Source organism: Sebastes umbrosus, chromosome 23 (assembly GCF_015220745.1).
Source record: "Sebastes umbrosus isolate fSebUmb1 chromosome 23, fSebUmb1.pri, whole genome shotgun sequence".
Taxonomy (NCBI): domain Eukaryota; kingdom Metazoa; phylum Chordata; class Actinopteri; order Perciformes; family Sebastidae; genus Sebastes; species Sebastes umbrosus.
The window spans coordinates 14906593-14931333 of NC_051291.1; the positions used below are offsets into that span (position 1 = coordinate 14906593).

General features: G+C 41.4%; 1 protein-coding gene across 2 annotated transcripts in view; it reads left to right on the forward strand.

Moving 5' to 3' along the window:
• The window catches only part of plxna4 (plexin A4), a 288054-nt gene that overhangs the window by 206609 nt on the left and 56704 nt on the right, over positions 1 to 24741 (forward strand). For both annotated transcript variants that reach the window (XM_037759850.1, XM_037759849.1), the window contains exons 6-12: positions 281 to 404; positions 5126 to 5279; positions 9120 to 9219; positions 9454 to 9568; positions 21563 to 21763; positions 22577 to 22673; positions 24184 to 24374. In XM_037759850.1, the coding sequence (XP_037615778.1) occupies positions 281 to 404; positions 5126 to 5279; positions 9120 to 9219; positions 9454 to 9568; positions 21563 to 21763; positions 22577 to 22673; positions 24184 to 24374 (982 nt within the window). The remainder of the gene's footprint in view (positions 1 to 280; positions 405 to 5125; positions 5280 to 9119; positions 9220 to 9453; positions 9569 to 21562; positions 21764 to 22576; positions 22674 to 24183; positions 24375 to 24741) is intronic.

Consider the following 24741-nt stretch of genomic DNA (forward strand, 5'->3'; position numbering starts at 1 on the left):
CCTGGAGACCGAGTTTCCATTCACCGGCCACTGTAGCTAGTAGTACACTGCCAGAGAGGAAATATGATAAATGTGTGTAACTCCGTCCGTCAGGGAGCGGCGGGACATTCTCTTTCTCCCCCAGGTGCCAACAGGTGGAAAGGGGGTAAGACCTGCTCAGGTTACTGCGTTTGTTCGTGCATGTGTGTGTGTGTGTGTGTGTGTGTGTGTGTGTGTGTGCATTTTTCATCCGTGAATAACACCCCCCCTCCCTCCCTCCCTCTCTTGTGTTTTTTCGCAGGTGCACCAGAAAGGAGAAATGCGAGCGCTCGTCAGAGCCCCGTCGCTTTGCATCAGACATCAAGCAGTGTGTGCGTCTCAGCGTCCACCCAAACAACATCTCAGTGTCCCAGTTTAGTGTCACGGTGAGTGGACGGAAAACACATTACTCCTCATCTACACTGAAAAAGAAACAATGACCTGTTTTTAAAAGGTCGTGCACAATGTTTGCCATGTCATACATTTTCTTTTCAGATGTCCTGAAATAGATACTCATTGTCATTCCCTTATTGTTTTAATACTATGCTTCTTTCTTGTGCCATTTGAAGAATAGAGTGTGTTCAAATCTTAATTAGAAGTGATTCAATATATTTTCCCTTCAATAAGGCAGAAACACTTGAGCAAGCATTTGTTTTAGTGGAGCCATATTGCAGTGAACAGTGAGTCGAGCTCAATGTGTTGCTAGTGAGAAAAATCTTGCCTGGCAGATTGACAATATCACACACTCAAGCATAATTTGTAATGCGATGTAATTATGCTCAAGATACTGATTAGTAGACTTAGTGTTAACTGTATAATCCCGCTTTACATCATTTTACCGCCTGCCAACACGCATCCTTCAAATACTGACCTCTCAACTTACAGTCCCGTCCAGTAAAACAGTCTCCCAACACATGTCAACAATCATTAACAGCACACAGTTGTAGCTCAGCTGGGTTTGTTGTGATTGCTGGCAACAATTTTTTCCACTAGTCATTTCATTTTAAAACAGCTGATGTAAAGGTCTGAATTGCTTTGGATTGTTTATGCACGTGTGCAAGGAGCTGTGATACAATGGAACAAAATAGTCTCTGCAGGAATTAGAGAAATATAAACATATGTTTTTTTATATATAAATTATATATACTTTATTGTGTCAGTACATATCATCAATACAATTTGAATCCTTTCGGTTATTTATTTATTATTTATTTATTTATTTTTAGGGCCAGGGACCCCCCTCATCCAAGTAATCGTAACACCAATTAAGCATATATTTACTACCATTTTTACACTTAGATGCCATTTGGAATTTCTATACTATACCCGTATATGTCTTCTGCTGTTTCCAGTAAGGGTGTAAAAAAATACCGGGGAAAAAAAATCGAAAAAACTCTATATTTCTGTTTTGTGATACTGTATTGATTCTCAAAAACACTGTATTGATTTTTAATTAATACATACAAAGATGAACTCAGTCAATACTTTTTTAATTTGCAAAGAGACGTGACCTCTCGAAGTAGTTCTATGATATTGTTACAGGGACTATGATAAATGCAAATTCAGATCCCACTGTTCTGACTGCATAAAAAAAGGAAACTTTGTAGACTATGACTGTTTTTTAAAAAATTAGATTAAAAAAATCGCAAGATATCGCCTTTCATACAGTATCGCAATATATTGAATCGTAACCCCTGTATCACGATACGTATCGTATCGTGATACAGGGGTTGTAGGCTTTAAGAACTAAAAACATGTGTTGGGTAGTTGTTTTTCCACAGTTTTGTAACTCCAAATTTTAGCACAGTCACTGATATTGCATGTTGCTATATACAGATTCCAATGACTGTGCTTTTTTAGCTGATAAAGGTTGTGTTGCATTTGAGTGAAATGGGAATTTCCTCACTCTTTCCCCTTGCACTGTGCCACATTTCACCGCCACCCCATTCTGATTTGACATCAGTTTTGAATGTGACAGGAACATGTGGCTTCTAATGTTTTCAAGTGGCCGTGCAGGTGTGCGTTATCATGTATGTTTCCCTTTCAGTGTGTGTTACTGCAGCAGGTTCAAGAGAAGGTTGACATTGCCTGAACTCATCATGCTATTCTATATCTTCCAAGGCTTACCGTTTTTCTTCGTCAAACCTCAGTGCTCATTTTAAAGGTTGCAACACAGAATGTTATGAAAGTCCCACTGACCTTAACCACCTTATGTGATGTCACATTTCAATTCCCATTTCCTATATAATGGTGGCTTGGAAATGACTTTGAATCCCGGAGACTAAGTGCATAAATATCCAATATGATTTCCTAAGGTCGAGCCTGAATGACTTGCTCCGTCCGTGCTGCTCCGAGGGTCACATGAGAGGTGTTGATTTTCTGAGGACCACCTCTGCATCACTCTAATCATATTCATGGGGTGTGTGTGCATGTGTGTGTGTGTGATGCTCAAGCCTGATCCTTTAGAGAGTGTTTAACCTTTTCCCAGCGAGCAAGCTCTACCCAAAGGCTATGCCACACATCTCCCATCCTACTGATTGCAGGGCAGAGGCTGCTGCCAGACAGACAGGGGCTCCTCCTTGACCTTTGTGTTATTAAATATTTGTTTCGAAAGTAAAGCCAAAGGCAGTCTGGAAAGAAACAGACACTCCTCTGCTGAAATCAGACCCATTTTAAGAAAAAAGACATTATTTTCCTTTGATTGTTTATGGAAAGTTGTCATAAACTTCAGGAGGAATTGTCTCTATATCCATACATTGTTTTTTTAATTAAAGGAGCTATTCATTTCCACTCTTACATAGTCACCACTAAGTAAACATAAATAAAATAAATGGTTAAAAAAATTCTGGTTAAATGGCTGTAATTGTGTCATAATCAGCTTACATACAGTATGATTTTAGACATTACAATAAATTATGCTTTAAGTTACAGAGGACCTATTAAGCTCTTGTGCTTTTTTCCTTCCCTTTAGTGTGTTATATAGTTTTTAGTGCATATAAAAGGTCTGCAAAGTTACAAAGCCCAAAGTTCACGCCAAAGGGAGTTACTCTCCCCCACAGAAACACTGCTCCTGAACCTGAAGTCCCACCTAATTCTTCCGTAACGTGGTGATGTCACCAAGTAACACATTTGCATAATACCTGCCTGGCGTCTAGGCGTTTGGCATGCCCTCAAACAAAGCTAGTTAGAACGGAGCCAGAGCAGAGTCTGAAGAGTTTGGTTTGATTGACCAATCAAAACAGTGGGCCAGCTGACCAATCAGAGCAGACTGGGCTTTTTTGGGGGGCGTGGCCAGGATCTCAAACAGAGTGTTTCAGACAGAGGGTGAAAAGAGGTGCTGCAGCACTACCGGTATGAGTAAAATAAAGCATTTTTTGAACATTAAAGCATGTAAACATGTTCTAGTAGAAACCCAAAATACAAGTATGCACCTGAAAATGAGCATAATAGGTCCTCTTTAAGTAAGAGTACAGTATCAGTAATGGGGCTTACTTTAGAATAAAGAATGTAAGTTGTTTTTTTTCGGTACTGTCTTTTTTCTGGCATCTGCTTTTGAATATCAATCATTTGCAGCGAGGACTTTTTTTTTTACCATGGCAACATGAAAAGCTATCATCACATATCCTCCATATAAGATATGGTGTTTTGTAAACTACAGGAGGGCATTTGTGTATGTGTGGCAGATGTTAACATGAGTAGATTATTCTCATATTTATGCAGCCATGCTGTGGCTAAGCCTGGCCATGACTACTCTAACTGTAATTGAGGAAACTCCAGATCTGGCTGCATTCCCTCCTTAAAAGGAAAAATAAATTAAAGCGAGAGGAGAAGAAGAAGGTGAGAGGTAGAGTGAGCAACAAATGCGAGAGAGAGGATGTGTAAGGGATGGAAGCCCGGCCGTGCGCTGTCCATCTTACGTGGGAAGCTGTGTATCTGTTCACAGCCGCGCCACCGTCTTTTCATTAAACAGCAATATAAAAACAGCGCAGGTCAGCCCTTCTCTGGCGCTGAGGCAGCTTTCAGCCTCGCATCACAAGAGTACTATGGACTGCGCCTCAAATCAATGCCCAGACCAAGGCCCGCTGCAGACACGCATTTCCATCAATATGTATATTTTGGTCTTGACCCCACTCCACCTGGCTCCACGACCCTCTTTTTTCCTTCTTATTCAAGGACAAAGTTTTATTTCACCTGATGCCAGTTTTTGCTGAGGTGCAGAGAGCGCTTACACAGCGTTTTCAAATGAAGAGGGACGATTTGCATTCTCTATTTCCCAGAGAGTCCTCTTCTTTTCCCTGCTTGTCCAGCAGCCTGTATGCTCACCTCGATCTTCCTGCTATTTCTGTCCCCCTCTTGTCCACAGTCTCCTCTCGTCCCGCACTTTATTACAGCCGTTTTACATAAATTGTCTCCTCATCCGTCCGCTTTATTCTTGCTGAGCCAGAGAGATGGAGTTTTAAATCCATACAGCTCATCAATGCCACAAAGCATTATGGGAGGCTAGTGCTTTTGGCCACCAGATATGGGCTTTTGTTTTAAGTAAATCTATATCTTTCTGCATCAGAGTGTTTAGTTGTTATTTAGATGTCTGGGCCGGATGCATCTGATGCCTGTCCATATATTAACTTCTCATTCAAGAGTCCCCTAGTGGCTCCTTTGGCCTCTGACCACTCTAAAGATGGATCATTACTCTGCTCACAACTTGCAGCTGTGCTTCTCCTCAGCGACTTTGTGTTTACAGTCATATTTGAAGAACATATTGGCTCCAAAACTGATCTGAAGTCCTGATGTGGGAATATGAGTGCTGTAGTCACAGTTGGGGCTCAGATCTAACTTGTTTTTCTCACTCTGTCATGTTTCATCAATAGCATTTCAAAACGACGACTGTTTTTCACTGTGTGATGTGTGCTGTAATGAATGTGAAGCCATTGGAAATTAATTAAATCCTCCCTCCCTTCACCATTACTTTCTTGATCACTTTCAGGAGCCCATTTCATTATTATTTTATTATATTTCTTATAACAGTCCAGTCAATTACTGTAAAGTGAGTTTAGCATAATATTTGCAGAGAATACTGACACGTTTTTCTATCTTTCCATCTCCGCAGCTGGTGTTGGAGGCCCATAATGTCCCAGAACTTTCTGCGGGTGTCAACTGCACCTTTAAGGATCTGGCTGAGATGAACGGCTTGGTGGAGGGAAACCGGATCAAGTGCTTCTCCCCCGCTGAGAAAGAGATGCCACGCATCATTGTTGACAAAGGTAAGGGTGGAAGTATTGTAACCTTTTTGCCCATAACGGCCCAGACATAACATACTGACATCAGAGAACTAGCGGCGATGAAGGTCGTCTGTTGCGTCGCCTCACGTCGCCCGTGTCTTTGCCGAAAGGTTGCACTTGAACACACCGCAAAGACCACAGCCGATGGCCAACTACCACATACGTTCTGCACCTGCGTGAGATGAAATAACTCTCTACAACAGCAGGTAGCGGTCTGTATTTGTCATTCTAAAAGGGGCACCAAAAGACCGAGGACAGCGGATATATAAGCCGTTGTTATGATACGTTCATGAAATAAAGCGCCGTTTGCTGAGCATTTTCACACCACTCTCACTCACCACTTAGCTTCATTCAAGATGGCCATGTCGTTGTGAAAATATCCGTATATTGGAATGATCAGATGAGATGAAGATGAAAAATGAGAAGAGTCTTCTGTGTGCTCTCTTGACTTTACTCATTGGCTTGCTTTCGTCACTTCTTTTTCTCTTCTCGTGCACTGATTTGCTAAAACTGAACAGCCAATCAGAGTGATTTCTCTCACCGATGGGCGACGCCGCCGATTCAACATGCTGAATCGGCCGAAAAAACTCTGACACGGCCAGACTAGAGCTAACAGTGCGGGACACACCGCAAAAACTAGGCCGACAGATGCTCATCGACAGCCCCAAACTGGCCGACGGCTGACTGTCGGCTTGGTGTGTCCGGACCTTTAAGCAACAAACTGAGATCAGGAAATATACTATTCCATACCAGTCAGCGTTGGATGTCACACTGTTGACATTGGATTTGATATTTGCATCGTGAACATGTAATAATCTGGAGGATGCCTGCGGACTAAATTACATTATTTGTAATTTTAAGAAAAATACATTTAATAAACGGGAGCCAGCTTCTAGTTATCAACATTACAGTACCTGTTGAATATAAAAATAAAGTCTGTCAGGGAAGCACACGTTGATCTGGATGTTTTCCCTTCAGTCAGAAGCACGCTAGTTCAAGGGCTGAGAGTCTCGTTTGAGTTTTTGTTTTCCCGTTGCTGTCAGTAACTCAGTGGGCCTTGGAGCACTGCCCTAAGACATGTTTAGTAATTGAATGAACATTAGTTATTCGGCTGCTGTGGGATCTATTCTCTACCCTCCCTCAAAGTGGATTTGCTCCAGAGGGAGTGATGGGACCCCAGTTAACCCCAGTGCAAAAAGGGAGAATACCAAGCTGCACAACTAAGTGTTTTTACTACAGTATTCCGGCTAATTTAGTGCCTGGAGATTACACAGTCCCCGCAGACGATGTCACTGTTTCTATTCCTTTCAAGAGGCTAAAACATTTCTGACAATATTCATTCCACAAGCAGAGAAGGGAAAATATTGTTTTTTTTCTCTCTTTCTAATTCCCTGCTCTTCACCTCGCCTTTCCGTGGTCGGCTAAGCCCGGTCTAATTGAACAAAGCTCCCATCTGGGAAGGCCTTTCCCCCCCGGGCAGGCAATCCTTCATCACCGACCCTCAATGTGTCCTCATGTTGAGATAACGAAGATGCCATTGCGTTCCATACTGCCACAAAAAAAATGAATAATGAATGAAAAGAGAACATAGATGGCGATCCATCAATAACGCTCAAAATTTACATACAAAGGAATGCTCACTGATGTTTTTTAGACGCCAGAGCTCTAAAGAACATCACAGTTGCTTGTGTGTCGCTTGCAAAAAATGTTATCTATGAATTGCAGATATTGGAGCTAAAAACACGAGATAAGTAGAGTCTAAAGTGCAGAGAGAGAGGAAGTGAAGAGGGAAGATCATCATGAAATTACAGCGCTGGGGAGACCTTTTAAGGCCTGAGCTGCACGAATATTCAAATTTTTCTTCATTTTCTACATGAACAAACACGCGACACCACTGCAATAAAGTACTCCTCACATAGACTGCACACATACATATGTAAGGCTGACAGGGAGCCCGAGGGTTCTTTGGGGAATTAAAAACATTTGTTTAATGTTTGCCATGTCAACCACATGTAAAGCTGGAGATGCTCATGCAAACATAGACGTATAAATATGTGCTCAGACGCATAGCAGCATTTCTCCCCATCTTCACACACGGTTTATATACTTTCCCTGATTCAGGAGGAGGAAAATATTCCACATTTCGCACTATATTGGAACCTTTTATCCTCCATTTTTACTAGCACTCATTAGGCTAAGCTCGGTTGAAAGAGAGAAAAGGAAGGAGAGGGACGGATGGAGGGAAGAGCGAGGGAGGGATAGATAGTGTTAGCAGGCTTCAAGGTAACATTTAGGTGGCCTAATTAGGACAGATCCGTTGTCAGCGGTGCTTTACCGTGATTGATGAATGATTCCTTCTTTGTTAGAGAGATGGAGAGAGAGAGAGACACGGGGGAGAAGAAGAGGGGAGTCGCAAGTGTGGAAGGAAGCGAAAGAGACCTGTGTGTAGAGATAGAGAGAGGTGCAGAGTGGAGACAGAGCAGTTAGATGTGTGTGGATGTGCTGTTGAATTAAACATGAACTCCTTCATTAGGGCCAGACAAAAGGACACACCAAATACACATGAGGCGCAATCTGGCATACACACACTTACACACACACACGGTTTCTGTTTCATCTTCTTCCCTCTTTACCTTGTCAAAGACACTCTCAAAGACTTTTTCCAGGGGAATATTTTCCATCCCAAGGGAAATGTGTGTGTGCACCAACTTTATAGTCTCTTGTAAGGCGGCAGGTATAGGGAGGCTTAACCCAACAAAACCCCCCTGCTCTCCCTCTCTCTTAAGATACCGCCTCTACCACTGCAACAGGCTGAGCACCTGTGGCTCAAAGTAGTGCAGTCATCTCTTCTTCATGGGAAATGTGACTAGACACTGAGAAAGGATATGCGAACAAGAGAATAGAATGATTATCATGCAGGCAGGGGTTCTTTAAATGTGTCGGAAAAGCAGCTGTGACATGCAACTATTACTATTACAATACTGTATTGTTCCTCCTATTTGTTTAATAACGCGTAATTAATTTCTTAAACGCATTAACGCAATCAATCTTTCGGAGGTTGTGGCAGGCTCAGTTTTAAAGCGAGAGTAACAATACTGCTATCATATGAAAATAGAAAACCTACATAGAAAGCCATGTCATGGCTGGCGTGTCGTGAGGAACGCTCCAAATTTTGGCGAGGAAAAACTGGCATGGCCATTTTCAAAGGGGTCCCTTGACCTCTGACCTCAAGATATGTGAATGAAAATGGGTTCTATGGGTACCCACAAATCTCCCCTTTACAGACATGCCCACTTTATGATAATCACATGCAGTTTGGGGCAAGTGATAGTCAAGTCAGCACACTGACACACTGACAGCTGTTGTTGCCTGTTGGGCTGCAGTCTGCCATGTTATGATTTGAGCATATTTTTTATGCTAAATTCAGTACCTGTGAGGGTTTCTGGACAATATTTGTCATTGTTTTGTGTTGTTAATTGAATTCCAATAATAAAATTATACATACATTTGCATGAAGCAAGTATATTTGCCCACTCCCATGTTGATAAGAGTATTAAATACTTGACAAATCTCCCTTTAACGTTTCGAACAGATAAAAAATGTGCAATTAATTTGCAATTAATCACGATTAACAATGAACAATCATGCGATTAATCGCAATTAAATATTTTAATTGATTGACAGCCCTAAGTTAAAACATTAATGAAACTGTCAGCAATGTATGACTTCTGAAACAAAAGCAATTCTTCCTTCTGTTGTTCTTTTTTTTTTTTACCTGAATACAAAACACTCTGTCTTTTAACTATAATCTATTTTCCCTAGGTGACCACCAGATCGTGCAGCTCTATCTCAAGTCCAAAGAGACGGGCCTGGCGTTCGCAAACACCAGTTTTGTTTTCTACAACTGCAGCGTGCACAAGTCGTAAGTCTATGTCTGCTTATGGCTCTCTAGAGCTCTTCTCTCTCCAGCAGACAGCTTGTCATAATTCTAATCCCCTCATATTGATTGAAAAACTGGCATTGATTCTTAAACTGTTGGAAATTGTATTGTATACATAAGTAAGTAGGCATATTGAGCTTCTGTTCTCTAGCGCATTTGCTGCTGTTCAATACTAATTCACAACACTGTCTTCCCTGTCCTCTGCTCTCCATCCAGGTGTCTGTCATGTGTGAGCAGTCCATACCAGTGCCACTGGTGTAAATACAGGCACGACTGTACCCACGACCCTCGCACGTGTTCCTTCCAGGAGGGACGAGTCAAGAAGCCTGAGGTGAGTCCCGAGCCAGAGGTGGCGATAAAAGTGTTGTACTTGATTTTCTATTGCGGTAAATGATCACCGAAACCCCCTTGTAGGTGTCGTTGGCAGCCCGTTGTCATTCCCAGGGCGTCAAATACCGCCACTTTGTCACGGCTGCCGCCATTTGTAGGAGACGCACAGAGCTTTTCCATTAACTGCAATGTAAACCCATCTGTGGCAACAGTAAAAGCTCAGGGAAAGTGCTGTGGTGATGTAGTTTAAAGAGCAAAAGACACACATTGGGCGGGCGGAAGGAGAGGGGGATGAGCCCAACGAGCACAAGGCTTTCATCCAGGAGACAGCTGGTCGTGCATTACGTTTCACTTTCACTTTACAATCAGCTGTTCGTTTCTTGTCCCGTGTTCACGTCAGCTCACATTTGCGCTGCAAAAACGTCTAAATTTTAAGCCCAACCGTGTTGTTTTTTCCTAAACCTAAGTGGCTTTGTTGCCTGAACCTAAACTAACCTTTTTGTTTTATGTTTACTGCGACTGAAAAGTGACACAGAGGGGTCTGACAAAGCATCAGTACGAGAGGAGTTGGCATGAGAACGTGTTGCGCTAGGAGAGATAAACCCTCGATGGAGGGTTGAGAGCTGCTGCATCTCTGCCTGTAGCTTCACAGACATTCAAAATGTAGCCCAGTAAAGACAATGTCCCCATAGTTCTTCATGCTGCCCAGCTGCAGCCGGCCCCTTCTCCGCATTGGGCCAGCTAAGTGATAAAACATGAAATAAATTGAGGGGAAATGTTTGGCTATGTGACACTAATGGCTACCCTTCTAGGTTCCACATGTAAAAAGAGCTATGTTAAAAGGATTGAGACACCTTTCAGCTGTAGTGCTTCCATCTGGCACGACTCTCCTGGCATGTCTCGCTCTTGACTGCACATCAAAGGGCAGTGAAAACTAATAAAACGGAGCCATTTCCTCTCGCCCATCCCTATTCCCCGCGACAGCTTAGTCTGTGTGAATTATCAATAGTATTGGCAGCCAGTTCTATTCCCGTCGAAGCGGAGCCCGCCGTAATTACGCCGCTCTGCTGCAGAGGACAAGCCGCTCGCTGGATGGGGCACATTCAGCGAATGCCCTCAACCCGCCCACTCCCCCGTCCTGTGAGAGAGGTCTCACTCTGATTTAGAGTCACTGCCACACAGCGGCAGAGCAAGGAGGTAAAGGGAGGTTTGGGTGTTTGCCCATGTATGTGTGTAACCTCTGGTGTGAGCCCGTGGGTGCAGTGTATCAGCGTGCTTCAATATATTTTTATGTGTTTATCTGAGTACAGTTCTTGGTTGCCTGTACCCTGCCAAATCATGGTAGTTTTCAGGGGGAGGCTTTAACAGGGAGTTAGTGGCCTGTTAATCCTAGCCTGAGGTGAGCTATGATGAAGATCACTAGTGCTCATGTCTGGGTTGGCAGACGCCGCACGACGGGCAGGGACAAGCTTAGCCAGATTGCCTCCTTTGATGAGCAGTCTGCTCTCAATTGTGTTATTCCACTCGCGTTTCCCCCGAGCCATTCAACCTGCGCAGACGATATTATTTTCTTTTTCCGCCGTTTCCATTATCCTTTTGAACCTTCTGCTTAGTCAGGCCCGAGCCTGAGTCTTTGCAGGTTTACTTTTCCAATTAACTCAGGGGCTGGTGGTCAATATTGACTGAGGATAATAATGTGTGAATCCTCTCCTATTGTGTTGCCGACTAAAAGAAAACCATAAATAAAGCGAAGGGGATTTTGGTATTAGCACATTAATGACATCCCTTTTTTTTTTGACATGTTGTTTCAGAAGAAGCAGGTGTTTTGCAGGCTTAATGACTTTTAATTTGCTTTTAATTAACCCCTCAAATCCAAGGTCATGTATTTGCTTGCAGATTTGTAGTTTGAGTTAATGATTTCGACACACACACGAGCTTGAGAACATGCAGGCACACGCACGACTATCCGTGGAATCGCTCCCAAATTTTCACGATAGGCAACAAGTCAACTTTGCTCGGTGAAATGCGATGGCCTCTTCCTGCTGCAGATGACTTTTTGTGTACTATTACAATTAAGGGATTTCAGTCAGCGATCTGAATAATCCCTCAACGCTATGCTAATGATGGAGGCCAGGCAACTCTCCCTACTGGTTGAGCTTGTCGTTAGTATGCATGGCAGGACAGAGTTAAAGCCAGGCCTGGGCGTACTGGTGGTGCCTTTTTAATCATGCCAGCGATGATATGGGCACACGGATCAGACGTTGTGCCTGTTGGCACATTAACCAAGGCCACGTCCCGTTTTGCCCTCCACACATCTCAAGGACTTAGCCGTTCTGGTGAGCCCGCCTTGCTGACAAAGACCATGCTGGCAGCTTCACTCGGTGACACCGAATAAATAGCCAAAAGTTATTCATGACCACTACTGTTGTTTACCCAATAAACAGTGTTTTTTTACCCGCATATTTATCACTTTTTCCCCATCCCAAGTGCACACATAGCCTCACCTAGAGCAACTGAAACTGAGGACACTTCCTGTCCTGTTTGTCTGATGAAAACCACAGGAGGATATTTCCATTTCTTCTTCTTCTGTCTACAACACAGCATGCTCATATCCCGAGCTGTTGCCAAGCCTCTCCTTAATTTTATTCAGCTGGTAAGGAGATATAAATATGTATCACTACCCCTTGGCACATCGTTGCACTAGTTACTTCTTGTCTGTGCTGCGGTGATCAATGCCTGGGAGTTTATTTACCAGGAACGTATTGATTGAAGGGATCCAGATAATTTTGTTAAAGAGGCTAACTGCCAGCAGTAATAGCTGTTAGTTGCCAATAGACAGGAATTGCAGTGAGAGGTGCTTGTGTTCAATTCATAGACAAATCAATGTCATACACAAGCACTGACTGCTGAGGAGTCCGATGAGTGAGGACAAAAGGGATATGTCGAAACTGAGAATGAAAGCAAATGAAACAAAGTGGGAGAAAAATGATTAAAAAAAATAGATACTTCATAAAGCCATCGACCTGCTCTAGCATAGGGGTCTAGAAACATGAGCAATTATCATACAGGTTGTAAACAAACCTCCAGGTTAGGTCAATTTATTGAAAAAACACTGGCAAACTGTAAAATGACCATGGTTGTAAAAGAACACAGTGTAATCCTGTGTCCTGTGTAATAACGAGGGATTATTACTGATATTTCAGGACTAACTTGTGAAGTAAATGTCTTTATTCTTTGAGTTATTGTCTGCTGGAAAAAAAATTAAAAAATATCCTGACATATTTGACTTCAGGACATCTCTGACTACTTACAGACACAAAACCAAGCATTTTTATTTGATCAATTTAGAGATATTCCCAAGTAAACATCCCATATTTGCACCTTGAAATAGCTACATTTCTGAATGCGTGTGGTGCTATAAAAACACATTGCTTCATAATTCCTGACAATGACTGATATATTTGACTTCAGGACCTCTCTGACTACATACATGCTGAAAAGCAAACATATTTACTGTATCAATTTAGAGATTTTCCCAAATAAAAGTCCTTAGAAGTGTAGGATTCGACTTTTCCCCATGGTATAGTGTTAAAAAAGTAAACAAAAATCGCAATAAATCACAATATCGATTCGTACTACTTAAAAATCGCAATACATATTTAATCTGCACCAAAGTATCATGATAGTATCAAATCAGGAGATAGGTGAATCGTCCCAGCCCTACTAACTTTTGGTTTTACCTTGAAATAAAGTGATTTAGATACCGCTAATCTGATTAAACTGTTTACAATCCAGCTGGTCATCTAAAGACCGGTCAGACTTAATTGTGGCAATGCCGCCTGGTTCTCAGACCTAAGCAACTAGTTTAGTGAGTAAAATGTCATCAATAACCAGTATAAATGATGGCCAAAACTATTAAAGAAAAGCCCAAGTTATAATAAATTGCACAGCTCCTTTAAGAGCAAGGACAGAGAAGAACTATATGAGAAAAAAAAAGTTAGGTGTGGAGTGAACGGCGGGATAGAATCAAGGTGAGGATCAGCAGGGAAGGAGGGAAAGTGAACAGAGAGCGAGAGAGTGTCTTTGCCCGAGGCTCTGTATAGAAGATGATAAAACAGAGGCCAGTTAAGAGGAGCTCTTGGTAACCACAAGGTGTGTGTGTGTATGTACGTGTAGTGTATGAAAACTGAAGATCCTCTTCATCTTCACGCCTTACACTGCTATAATTATGGGCCTCTCTCTTTCGCTCTCACCCTCCTTCCTTCCCTCCTCCCCTTGCTTCAAACTATGCCAAGGGCTTTTACATTCACAGTTCCCACTCGGCTGCCTACTCTCTGTCACTCTTCCTATCTCCACCCTTCACACCTCCCACCAGCCTCTAATTATCAGATCTAAGTAGGTCCCCAAGAAGAAATGAAGTCAGGAAAGAGAGGGGGGAGAGGGAATCAGTGAGAGGGAGTTGATAAGAGAAATGAGGAGGGGTCGCTGAGCGAGATAGGACGAACAACACCGGCTGGGTTTATGAAGGAGGGATACAGCAGAGAAACAGAGATGAGGTCAGAGAAAACAATGAGTCAGTAATGGAGAGAGGAAGAATGGAAGATAATTATATAGATAAAAAAGAGAGGTGCCAACTTGGTTTTCAGAAGTCGGTGCTTATTATGTGGTTATGATGAGTCATGCTATTGACAGGTACTTTTCTCTTTCTAGTGCTTTAGTGCAAAAAGTCCTTTATTACATGACTATAGGGCTGTCACTGAAGTTCACATCTTCACACAAAGACACACACATAAAGGCATGTATAAACTAGTCTGCTTCACATAGGCTGTACTTTATAGTCTCTCTCACCTCATACTGACAAACCAGCTATCACTTTCTTTAGCCAGGAGAAAAATATATATTAAAAACATTTTCTCCCGGGTTAAAGGGGTGGGAGTAAATCACAAATATTATGTATTGTTTTTTTTTATTTTTATTTTTTTTAATTGTATTTTTATTACTTATTGTATTTTTATATTATGTTTTATTTAATCGTTTGTAAACATGACATAAGTAGGTGTTGGGAATCTGGTGTGTAAATTAATTAATTAATTAATAATAGTTATTATTATTATTATTATTATTATTATTATTTATTATTTATTTTATTTTAATGTTTTAATTTTAATTTAAAAATGTTTTTGTTATTTAATTTGTTATTATTTGTTATTGTTATTATTATTGTTATTTTATTAATATTATTATTATTTTTTATTATTTTTTAAATTTGTTATTTACTTATTGTAGTATTATTATTATTATTATTATTACTACCATTTGTGCTCCTCCTTGTTTTTGAATACGTTGTTTTCCAATTTACAGTTACTATCTGTTATTATATGTACACATTACTTTATTTGTTATTGTTAAGGTTATTTAGTCATTTAAAGCATGATGAAAAAAAAACATTGTCTCATTTACCTCTACTGGTAACTACCCATGCAGGTAGTTTTGGTTTAATGTGTCCAGGTTTTTAATATTATATTCCTCCTCCTATTGGTAGGAGTCAAGCAGTCAACAACATGCAGCCTGATGGAGTGAAGGAGTTGTAAATTTTAATTCACCCACAGTATGTGCATATTTACGGGTGATGTGTGTATTTATAATATGCGATTTGTGTGCATGTATCTGTGATTTGCATTTGCTCCTCTGTTATTTATCGCTCTTGAGTCGTTGGGGGTTGAGAGGGGTGGGGAGCGGAAATAAACGCACTGACTGACAGTAGATCAACTTTAAATGTTGACATGAATCTTAACAGGCGACAGCGAGCATCACTGCCAACACCATCGGCATCAGTAGCCAACTAGGATACACACGTGTTGTTTGTTCAAACCACTGAAAGCCCACTTGGCCTCAGGGACTGCTGGCAACGATCATGGTGTGTTATACTGGTGTGTCTGAGTGTGTATGTATACATACAAACAGAAAAATCAGAGTTAAGTAGCAGAAAAAACACACCGTACACACTAGATTGTTTGTGGATTTCCTGCCACATTATGAATTTTTCATTGTTATTGAAGCAAATAAGGCATCTGTTTTTTGCTTTTATAGTTTTTTCTGTCACTTAGAGAGGGTGAGAATTAACATTTTACTGATTGATTTCACTCTACATAATCTGTAGTAGTGGGGGAAGCCTGCTTAACAGCTATAGAGCAAATTACTTTAGTTTATGGGTTTGAATAAACCTGTTTGTGCATGTGTGAAAGAGTGTGTTTGTATATCACTACGTAAGATTATTTACGTAGTAGAGAGTACAGTACATGGATGGGGATGTGAAGCTGTAAAATCACTCTGATGTCAGTGGAAGGTGTTAATGAAATGGTGAAATATAGTGTATATATGTGTGTGTGAAGTCAGCAGCAGCTGTTGGAATTTGCTCTTTTGAAGTTTTCCATCTCCATGACATGTTGTCATAAAGGCAAATGATGCAGGAGATGCTGTCTGGCTGTGGCTGTTTATCTTATACTGTAATGGGATTCCAAGGCTGTAGTTTATGCTTTGTATGTGTTTGCATGCATATATGTGTGTGCTTATGTGTGCGTGTGTGTGTGTGCACTGTGTGACCCTGCATGTCAATGTGTGTCAACCTTGAATATGCTTGCATGTATAAGAAAGTGCAGTTCTAGTGTGAGCTTTTGGGTTTACTCCTCATTTCCACATAGCTCTGTGTACGTATGCGAGTCAACCGGAAGTTCATTCATTCCTATGGGAACCTCCGTGATCTCAGATGTGTTTGCGAAACTCTGTTTTTTACAATTACAATATACGACTCAAATTACAATATATTCACTTATTATGAACCGAAAATAAACTTCCATGGCCTCCGCACTTTCTGACAACGTCAACGAACACGTCACAACCCGTGAACTCTGAGCTTTCAGAAACTTTCCAAATACGGGGTTGTGAATACCACAAGAGGGGGGCGTTCATATGGACTCCTCACGTGAACACGGTAAACACGACCCCATTTGAAGGCACCATTCGTGACTCGTCTAGACTGGATGGCGAGAACAAAAGAGACGCATTTCTTAGCGTTGAGCACCAGGGGGCATAATTCGTATACCATTCCGATTTCAGATTCAAAACTGTGTGGAAACGAGGCGTTAGAGTTTCAAACATTTCAGTGCATTTTAGCCGTGACGCTCTCTGTGTGTGTGCACAATCCTATCACCACATGCCACTATCAGAATAGATCTGTGTCTTCAAGATTCAGCTAAAGTCACCATGTTAAGTCATACTCCAGTGCTTCCCATGCCTTCATTTCCACAAACCAGATCATATTTATTGTCCCCCATTGTTCGAGTGTATTAACTGGAAGAGATGTGATTAAAAATGGATTGCATCTCTCTCTTTGCTCTCCCGCTCATTTTCATACTCCAAATACGACCCCTTTCGTTCTTAGGAAAATGAGATTTGGAAGAGCAAACACACACACGCGCCACCTCTCTTCCTTCCCCTCTCCTCCACCACTGAACTCACTCACCCTGTTTGTCATTTATCTATAATGACTTTGTGAATAGTGTCACAGAGCGTTCCCCTCTCTCTCTCTCGCCACGCAGCCATCCAGCCAGTCACTCAGCCTAACCCAATCAAGTGGCTTTTAATGAACTTCAAACAAGTGTTATCACCCAGTTCAACGTGCGCCATGCTTCACTCCCCCCCAGCTCCATCCATGCGGGGGCTCACCTTATCGTCTCTCCTTCTTTTCACCCTCTTTGACATGCTAAAGCTCCTTCTGTCGCATACGCTTAATGGTATTTTTTTTTTTGCCTCTTTCAGTCACTCTGTACTTTTGTTGTTCCTCTTTCTCATTTTTGCCTATTTTGCTCTCTCGCTCCATCCACCCGCTCTTCAGCGAAAACATGAAACAGTTTAGGGAAAAGTGCTGTTCTCTGTTTACTATCTTTACCCTCCTTTACCTCCCTCCTCACCTTTCACTTCTGCTTGTCAGTCACTTCCCTGTTATTGCCGCTGCTATTTTTTTTTTCACCTGTCCTCTCTGTCCTCCTCTGTTCCTCTTTCCTTTTCACCTCTCCGTCCATCTCTTCCCCTCTCCTCACCTGTCCTCCTCCTATTCATCTTTCAGGCAAGTCTTAGGTGCTCTATATTTAGCCAGCTACTCACACCTGAATTGATTGGCTGTTAATTTTAGACCTCCAATTGCTAAGTGACTCATCTCCCTCCCTCTCTGGCATTCATTCTCGCCTAATTACTGCACAGGCAGAAATCAACCTGATTTAAATCCATCAATGACATCTTTTCTTCATGAACAAAAACATGGACAACACAACCAAACATACAAATACAAAGCGAGAGCTCATATCATTTCTGTGTGAGTGTCTGTGTCATTGTATCACTAATGCTCCCGTCCTGTGGATAATGACGGTGGAGTACGTGTTGAGCTGGCCCTCCACTCACAGCGAATGTGAGCAGGTCCTAGGACCGTCTAACGTCTCAACCCAACAGGGACTATCACAAATAAAAGCACTAAAACGAGCAGAAAGCAGCACATGCTGAAGTGGCTATTTGATTCAATTAAATTGATGTTGGTGAAGTACTGGGTGGTCTGCTGCCTGACGAGATGCATGATGGGAGTGTTGATGGCTCTGTGGGTTTACAGTATGTCAGCCATGTGGTAGAAATAGTCCTGGGGCAATTAGCAACCATCCTCAGTGTCTCCAAATAAATTGAAAATGTTGACTTTTTCATTGTCATTTTCATATCGATGTAATAAACATCGTCTAGACTGGACGAGTCACATTATTATGACTTTTCATATCAATGTAATGTAGTGTGACCAGGTATCTCACTTTACGAGGGACTGTACAGCATTTTTATCCCTGTTGTTATTGTCCCACATATTGAGACAATGTCCCATATTTTCATTGGCTCTAGTTTTCAAAAGTCAAACCACTGTAGGAAAGTTTTTTTTATTTTTTTAAATCTGGCTTTTATCCAATGGCTGTGAAGAGAGCAAGGAAGGCTGTCATCACAAGGCTGTGTTTGCTATCAAACTGCACACATGTGGGTCAAGAAGTGCAGGTTGACCTTTCACCGTCTTTGCTACGCTATGCCCAACGGAGAAAAAATTGTGAGTCACCGCAAAGTCACAAGCTATGCAGATTTAAGTGCAATATGATGGAAACTACCACAAAGAAAAGGAAAAGCAGCTACAACAAAGACTCTGAAACTCCTTATAAGTATTTATAAGATTCTCAGTTTTTTTTTGTGAAATTTGACAGTTATTTTTCAATTTCACACAGGGGGAATACGACATGAAGCGACACAGTATACATGTGAGTCTCACATGAAACATTTGGCTCAAAAAGAGATGGACCGATCAATGGATGCATTCGTGCAAAGCATAGAGATGTCACAAGATAAGGGGCAGAATAGAAATGTTTATTATTTGAGTTATAGATAGACATTATATCAAAACTGTAGACTATCTCTGAGCCTTGGTACCGTGTCCCACATTATCCCACACAAACATACTCTTTGTCCCACATTTGGTTTGTTGGGATCTGGTCACCCTAAATAGTCCTGGTGCAATTAGCAACCAGAACTATTTAGATATATAGATAGATAGATAGATAGATAGATAGATAGATAGATAGATAGATTGATGGACTGAATTGGGAAAGAAAGCTTTTAGGTTTTCGGCATTTACTGCTTGGAATAATGTACAATCTGATCTTCAACTTCAAAACGTATTACCTTGAATGAGTTTAAGGCTCTGGTGAAATCGATGCAGTCCAGGTTGTCTGTGTGCAAGTGTTTTGTATGAGCAAGTTTTAATGTTGTTAATTTATGTGTTGACTGTTACTTTCACTATAACTGTATTGCTGCTATCTTGGCCAGGTCTCCCTTGTAAAAGAGATCTTTGATCTCAATGGGACTAACCCTGGTTAAATAAAGGACAATAAAATAGATAGTAACTTTATTGATCCCGAGGGAAATTCAAGTTTTCAGCATCACAGTTCCATAGTGCAAAACTTGTTAATAAAAAGACAGTATAGAAGTTAGTAGTGCAAAGTACAAAGTACCAAAAAATATACCAGATATAAAATTACAAGGAGATGAAGAAAACTGTTAAAACTGAATATAGTGCAGGGTAACAGCTGTGATACACCACTATTAAAAAAGTGAATATAGTGCAGAAGAGACCGTTAAAAATGAGTATAGTGCATTATTATCTGTCCTGCAGACCGTCCTCCTTTGTCGATTTATTTGAACTGCCTCTAAATAGATTTAAAAAATGTGGACTTTTTCCATTATCAATGTAATATCAAAAATAATATGGGCATCAAGCATAAAAATCAATAACAACAAAAAAACAACTATATTTAATCTGTGTGAATACTCGATTCTGATTGGCTGCAGGATGTGACGCGTTCTAAGTACTTCCGGTGAAACTGTCCGTTGACCGCGGCTAAATGAATTGGTGCCTCCAAACAAATGTGAATATCTTATATTTACATTTATTTACAACACTTCAGTGTTTCAGTGACATGGCTGGATAGCTAACGTTTGCTAGTTGCGCTGGTAATAATACTGTACATTATATATTTGCTGTTTTTCAACCATACGTGTTGTTATTGACGTTGAATGTTGCTAGGATGACGTTAGCTTTCTGGCTCCCATTGCCAAGTGGAAGGTAAGGTCCGTCCTATTTCCTGGAGTAGTGAACAACGTTTCCATTGCATAGGAACCTTATGGGATAGCAATGGTTGTTCCAGGTATTAGCAAACCCCTCAGGTGTTGCTAGGGAAACAGAGTTATGGCATGTGAAAAACTTTACATTTTGGTTGTAAAACACAAGAAGATATAAATTAATGGTCTTGATTTTGTTTTCTTGCATTATCCCTCACCAACAATATACTATAGCAGTGCTCAAACTAGTCAATTTGTCCCCTCCCAACACACACACACTCACATCCAACCCCCCAGCATTAACACAGAAACAGTTTTTAAAGCTAGTCACATGTCAAAGACAATTTTTGGAACAGTAATGCAAACAGCACATTACTATGGACATAAATGCACTTTTCCCTGCTGCTTAACACGACTGCAAATTGTATGAAATTGTCTCTGAAACGTTTACTTATTTTATTTATTTATTCATTTATTTATTTTTATTTCTATTTTTAGGTATGTTAATTTTAACACTTATTTATTCTATCCTTTTTAATGCACTGACGGGAGCCGGGAGAAACAGTATTTCGTTTCCTTATGTGTATGCAAATACTCAGTGAAATGATAATAAAGTCAATCTTGACTCTTGAATTAGCAAACCTTCAGGTGTTGCAAGGGAAACAGAGTTATGGCATGTGAAAAACTCTATATTTTGGTTGTAAAACACACGAAGATATAAATTAATGGTCTTGATTTTGTTTTCTTTGGCAAGTGACCATGGTATAAGCAGTATAATGCCCTTTGAGGTGTCCATAATCATTATCCCTCACCAACAATATAATATAGCAGTGCTCAAACTAGTCAATTTTATTAGGGATGCACATGTATTTGTAAGTAGTCCAAAATCTCAGCACACAGATGCCATTTTAGATAAGTATCCCAGTATTCTGTGACTTCTCTGTGATAAAGATAAAATTGGGTTTATCAGCATGTGCACAGATTTCAAATCATGTCATGATATTTTACACTTTAAGGCTACAGACTATTCTGTCTGGTCCTTTGCATATGTGACATACATTTGTGATACATTTGTGACAGTGTTCCTAACATTTATCCTTTCTTCAATTCAAATTCATAAAAAGAGAGCTCTGTGTACTTCACTGTGTGCCTCAGGTGACGGGAAAAATGCACTCCTAATAACATGCAGGTGCAAAATGATATTGCAGGATCTCCTTGAGTAACATTAATCTAATTGCAATTATGCATTAAATCTGATGAGAAGACTCGCAGTAACAGCCTTGTCTTTTTGTCTCTCTTCCAGGGGTGTCCCCAGTTGCTGCCTGCAGATAGGATCCTGGTGCCAGTCAACGTGGTGAAGCCCATCACGCTACGTGCGAAGAACCTCCCTCAGCCCCAGTCTGGACAGAGGGGGTACGAGTGTCTGCTGACCATTCAGGGAAACGAGAACAGAGTTCCTGCCCTGCGCTTCAACAGCTCCTCAGTGCAGTGTCAAAACACATCGGTGAGGATGAGTGTGTGCATGTGTGTGTGTGTGTGTGTTTTACTTGCCAGCTTCACTGGGGATATCATCATTGACCACGACCCACCCACACAGCAACACAATCTCTATAAAAACGCCCCATTTCTATAAAGTGTTCCTATAAAAGTGACAATAATATGTTCAATCTCTTGCACACACACACTTATTCCTGCTGAGGGTTTTTCCTCTTCTAGCTAGACAATGGGTAGATGAGACAAGAGCATGACTTTGTCTCTCTCCTGCACAGCCATCCCTGCGATCATGCTCCATTCACCGACTGAATAATGCATCGACAGCAATGAAAGACTGGCATGGAAAAGGCTTTATACTGGTCTTGATGCTAATCGTCTGTTGATACAATAACATCTCATCTTCCTGTCTATCTTCATCACTGTGTGTGTCAGTGTCTGTGTGTAGAGATGTCTGCGGGAGTTTTGTGTGTAATCACAGTACAATCCAAATATTGTACTTTGATTGAGCAGTGAAGGAGGGAAACTGTAATTTAGCGGAAAATTATGATTCTAGCAGCAACCCTCCATGCTGCTCGTGTTACAGAACCAAGTGAAAAATAATCTTTGAAAGCTCTCTGGTGTGTATATTGTGTGTTTGTGAGTTCAGTGTGTGTACAGCCACCTGTTGATGATGCATTTTGCATTCAAAGGAGTATTGTTATACCAGAGCCTTTTGGATTTGGAGATAATAGACAGTTTAAAGTAGCTCAACAGCCTCTCTCTCCTTCTCATATTCTCTTTCCCCGTCTCTTCCTCTTTCCCTCTCTGGTTGCCATGGTGATAGTATTTCTATGATGGGATGGAGATGAGCAGTCTTCCCGTGGAGCTGACCGTCATCTGGAACGGAGATTTCAGCATTGACAACCCCGCCCACAACAAAGGTGAGCACGCACAGAGGCACGAGCGCACACACACACACACACACATTTGTGAATCCATATCAGCTCTTTCCATAGTCATCACAGTATCATAGGAAACCACACACACATATAGTCTCTTATAAACTCTCACTTAAACACACACATAGACACAAACACACAGTAAAGCTGCTGCTTCCCCATTGTTGCCCTTGGAGCCGGTCTCCATGGCAACAGGCGGGCGGTGTGCTGAGGTGCAGCATCCATCCCCCTGATGTTGCCATGTAGAGTGGTTAACTTTAACACATCCTCTCGTACGCTTTCCTTCTGTAGGTCTCTTTCCATTTGTCCGTATGTCTCTCCTGCACTTCACTGTCTGTCCCAACTCTCTAAATTCCATTTCCTTGCCTCCTCACAAACATGATTTATTTTCAAATGTTTCTCTTATTTGCTCTGTCAACACCTCTCTGGGAGTTTGGCAATGTATCCATCTCTCTGTCGCCAATGCTGCAATTCAATGTGCTTATTCCAGGCTGGATTTACAGAGAGAAAATAGGTGGCATATGATATATATATATATTTTGCTGCCTCCTCATTTTTATTCTGTCCAACTCTCCATCTAACGGTATACCGTATGTGGAATGACAGCTCACTGCTGCATTTTTAAGCTTTCAACATTCAGCTGTTGAGTTTGATCCATGATCCATGCTGGGGCAGGAAAACAGCAGCATGCTGGGGGTTGTAGTTCTCTGACAGGAAAACAACTCATTCTAACCTAAGGCAGCGGATTCAGGCATAAGAAACATATTGTTTAAAATATGGATGATATGCCAACATGACACTGCGCTGTAAGGCAAAGTTTGCACAGTATTTGTGTGTGCTTGTGTACATGTGTCTCTGAGTCAAAACATATCCTTGAGCATAAGTGTAAAATCAAAGAAGCAACAAAAGTTAGAGAAAGAGAGGAAGATGCTTGAGAACTCCTCTACCATCCTCCTACCTTTGTTTGCCTGTGGAAGAAGCGGCTCCTAGGGCATCATTTGATGGACAGATCACACATGCATCTAATGGCAATTAAAAAGAAAATGGCTGGCCCGTTGCCATGGAGATGATATGTTAAATGTGTGGTGAATGAGCGAGAAAGGCGAGAGGCAGCCATGGTGAGAACTCAAAGACAGGGAGCGAGGGAGGAGAGTATATAGAGATGATGATAGATGGAGAAATAATGAGACAAAGATATCAACGAATGTCGCTCTCAAAATGTTGAGTTTGTTGTTCGCACATTCAAACAGCAGCTGACAGATATTGAGAGATTTGGGTAAACAACCCAAATTTTAGTTTGTTGTGTGTTTTGAAGTGTTTGTCCGTCATTTTGGAGGCTTTTGCGCTAAATAAATTTGCATGCATTTGCTGTTCTGTAATCATTTGTACAAAGGTTGTTCACTCGAGTTATCTCATTCTGCCTATATATTCTCCCTTCCCCCTTGTTTTCTTTCCCTCCTTCTCTCTTGTGTCTTTCCTCCCTCTCGCACAGTCCATCTGTACAAGTGCGACGCCCAGCGTGGAAGCTGCGGTTTGTGTCTGAAGGCAGACCCGCTGTTTGGATGCGTTTGGTGCAAAGGAGAGAACCGCTGCACCCTCAAACAGCACTGCCCCCACCCCGAGAGCCAGTGGCTGGAGCACAACGGCATCAACAGCAAGTGCACCCACCCGCGGATCACACAGGTGAGACACACACACACACATACCAGGACACAGATGCATCCACACATAAGCGCCTACATGAACACAAGCAACATTAATGCCTTTTAACTCAAAGGCCATACATACGCGCACACAAATAATTACAGTACTCCGATGGGAGCGTATTTATATTCATCACCTGCGAGACAGTGTGGCAGTTGATCATTTCAACATAATGGCTGAGGCTGTGAGTCACCACAAGGTATTCAGTCTGACAGCACAATATATTTGACACCTTTTTACAGTGCAGGTACACATCTCTCGTATAAATAATGATAGACTGGAATCACAATTACAGCAATCATGTGAAAAGGTGTTTTTTCTTAAAACTGTAAATGGGACAGTGCTT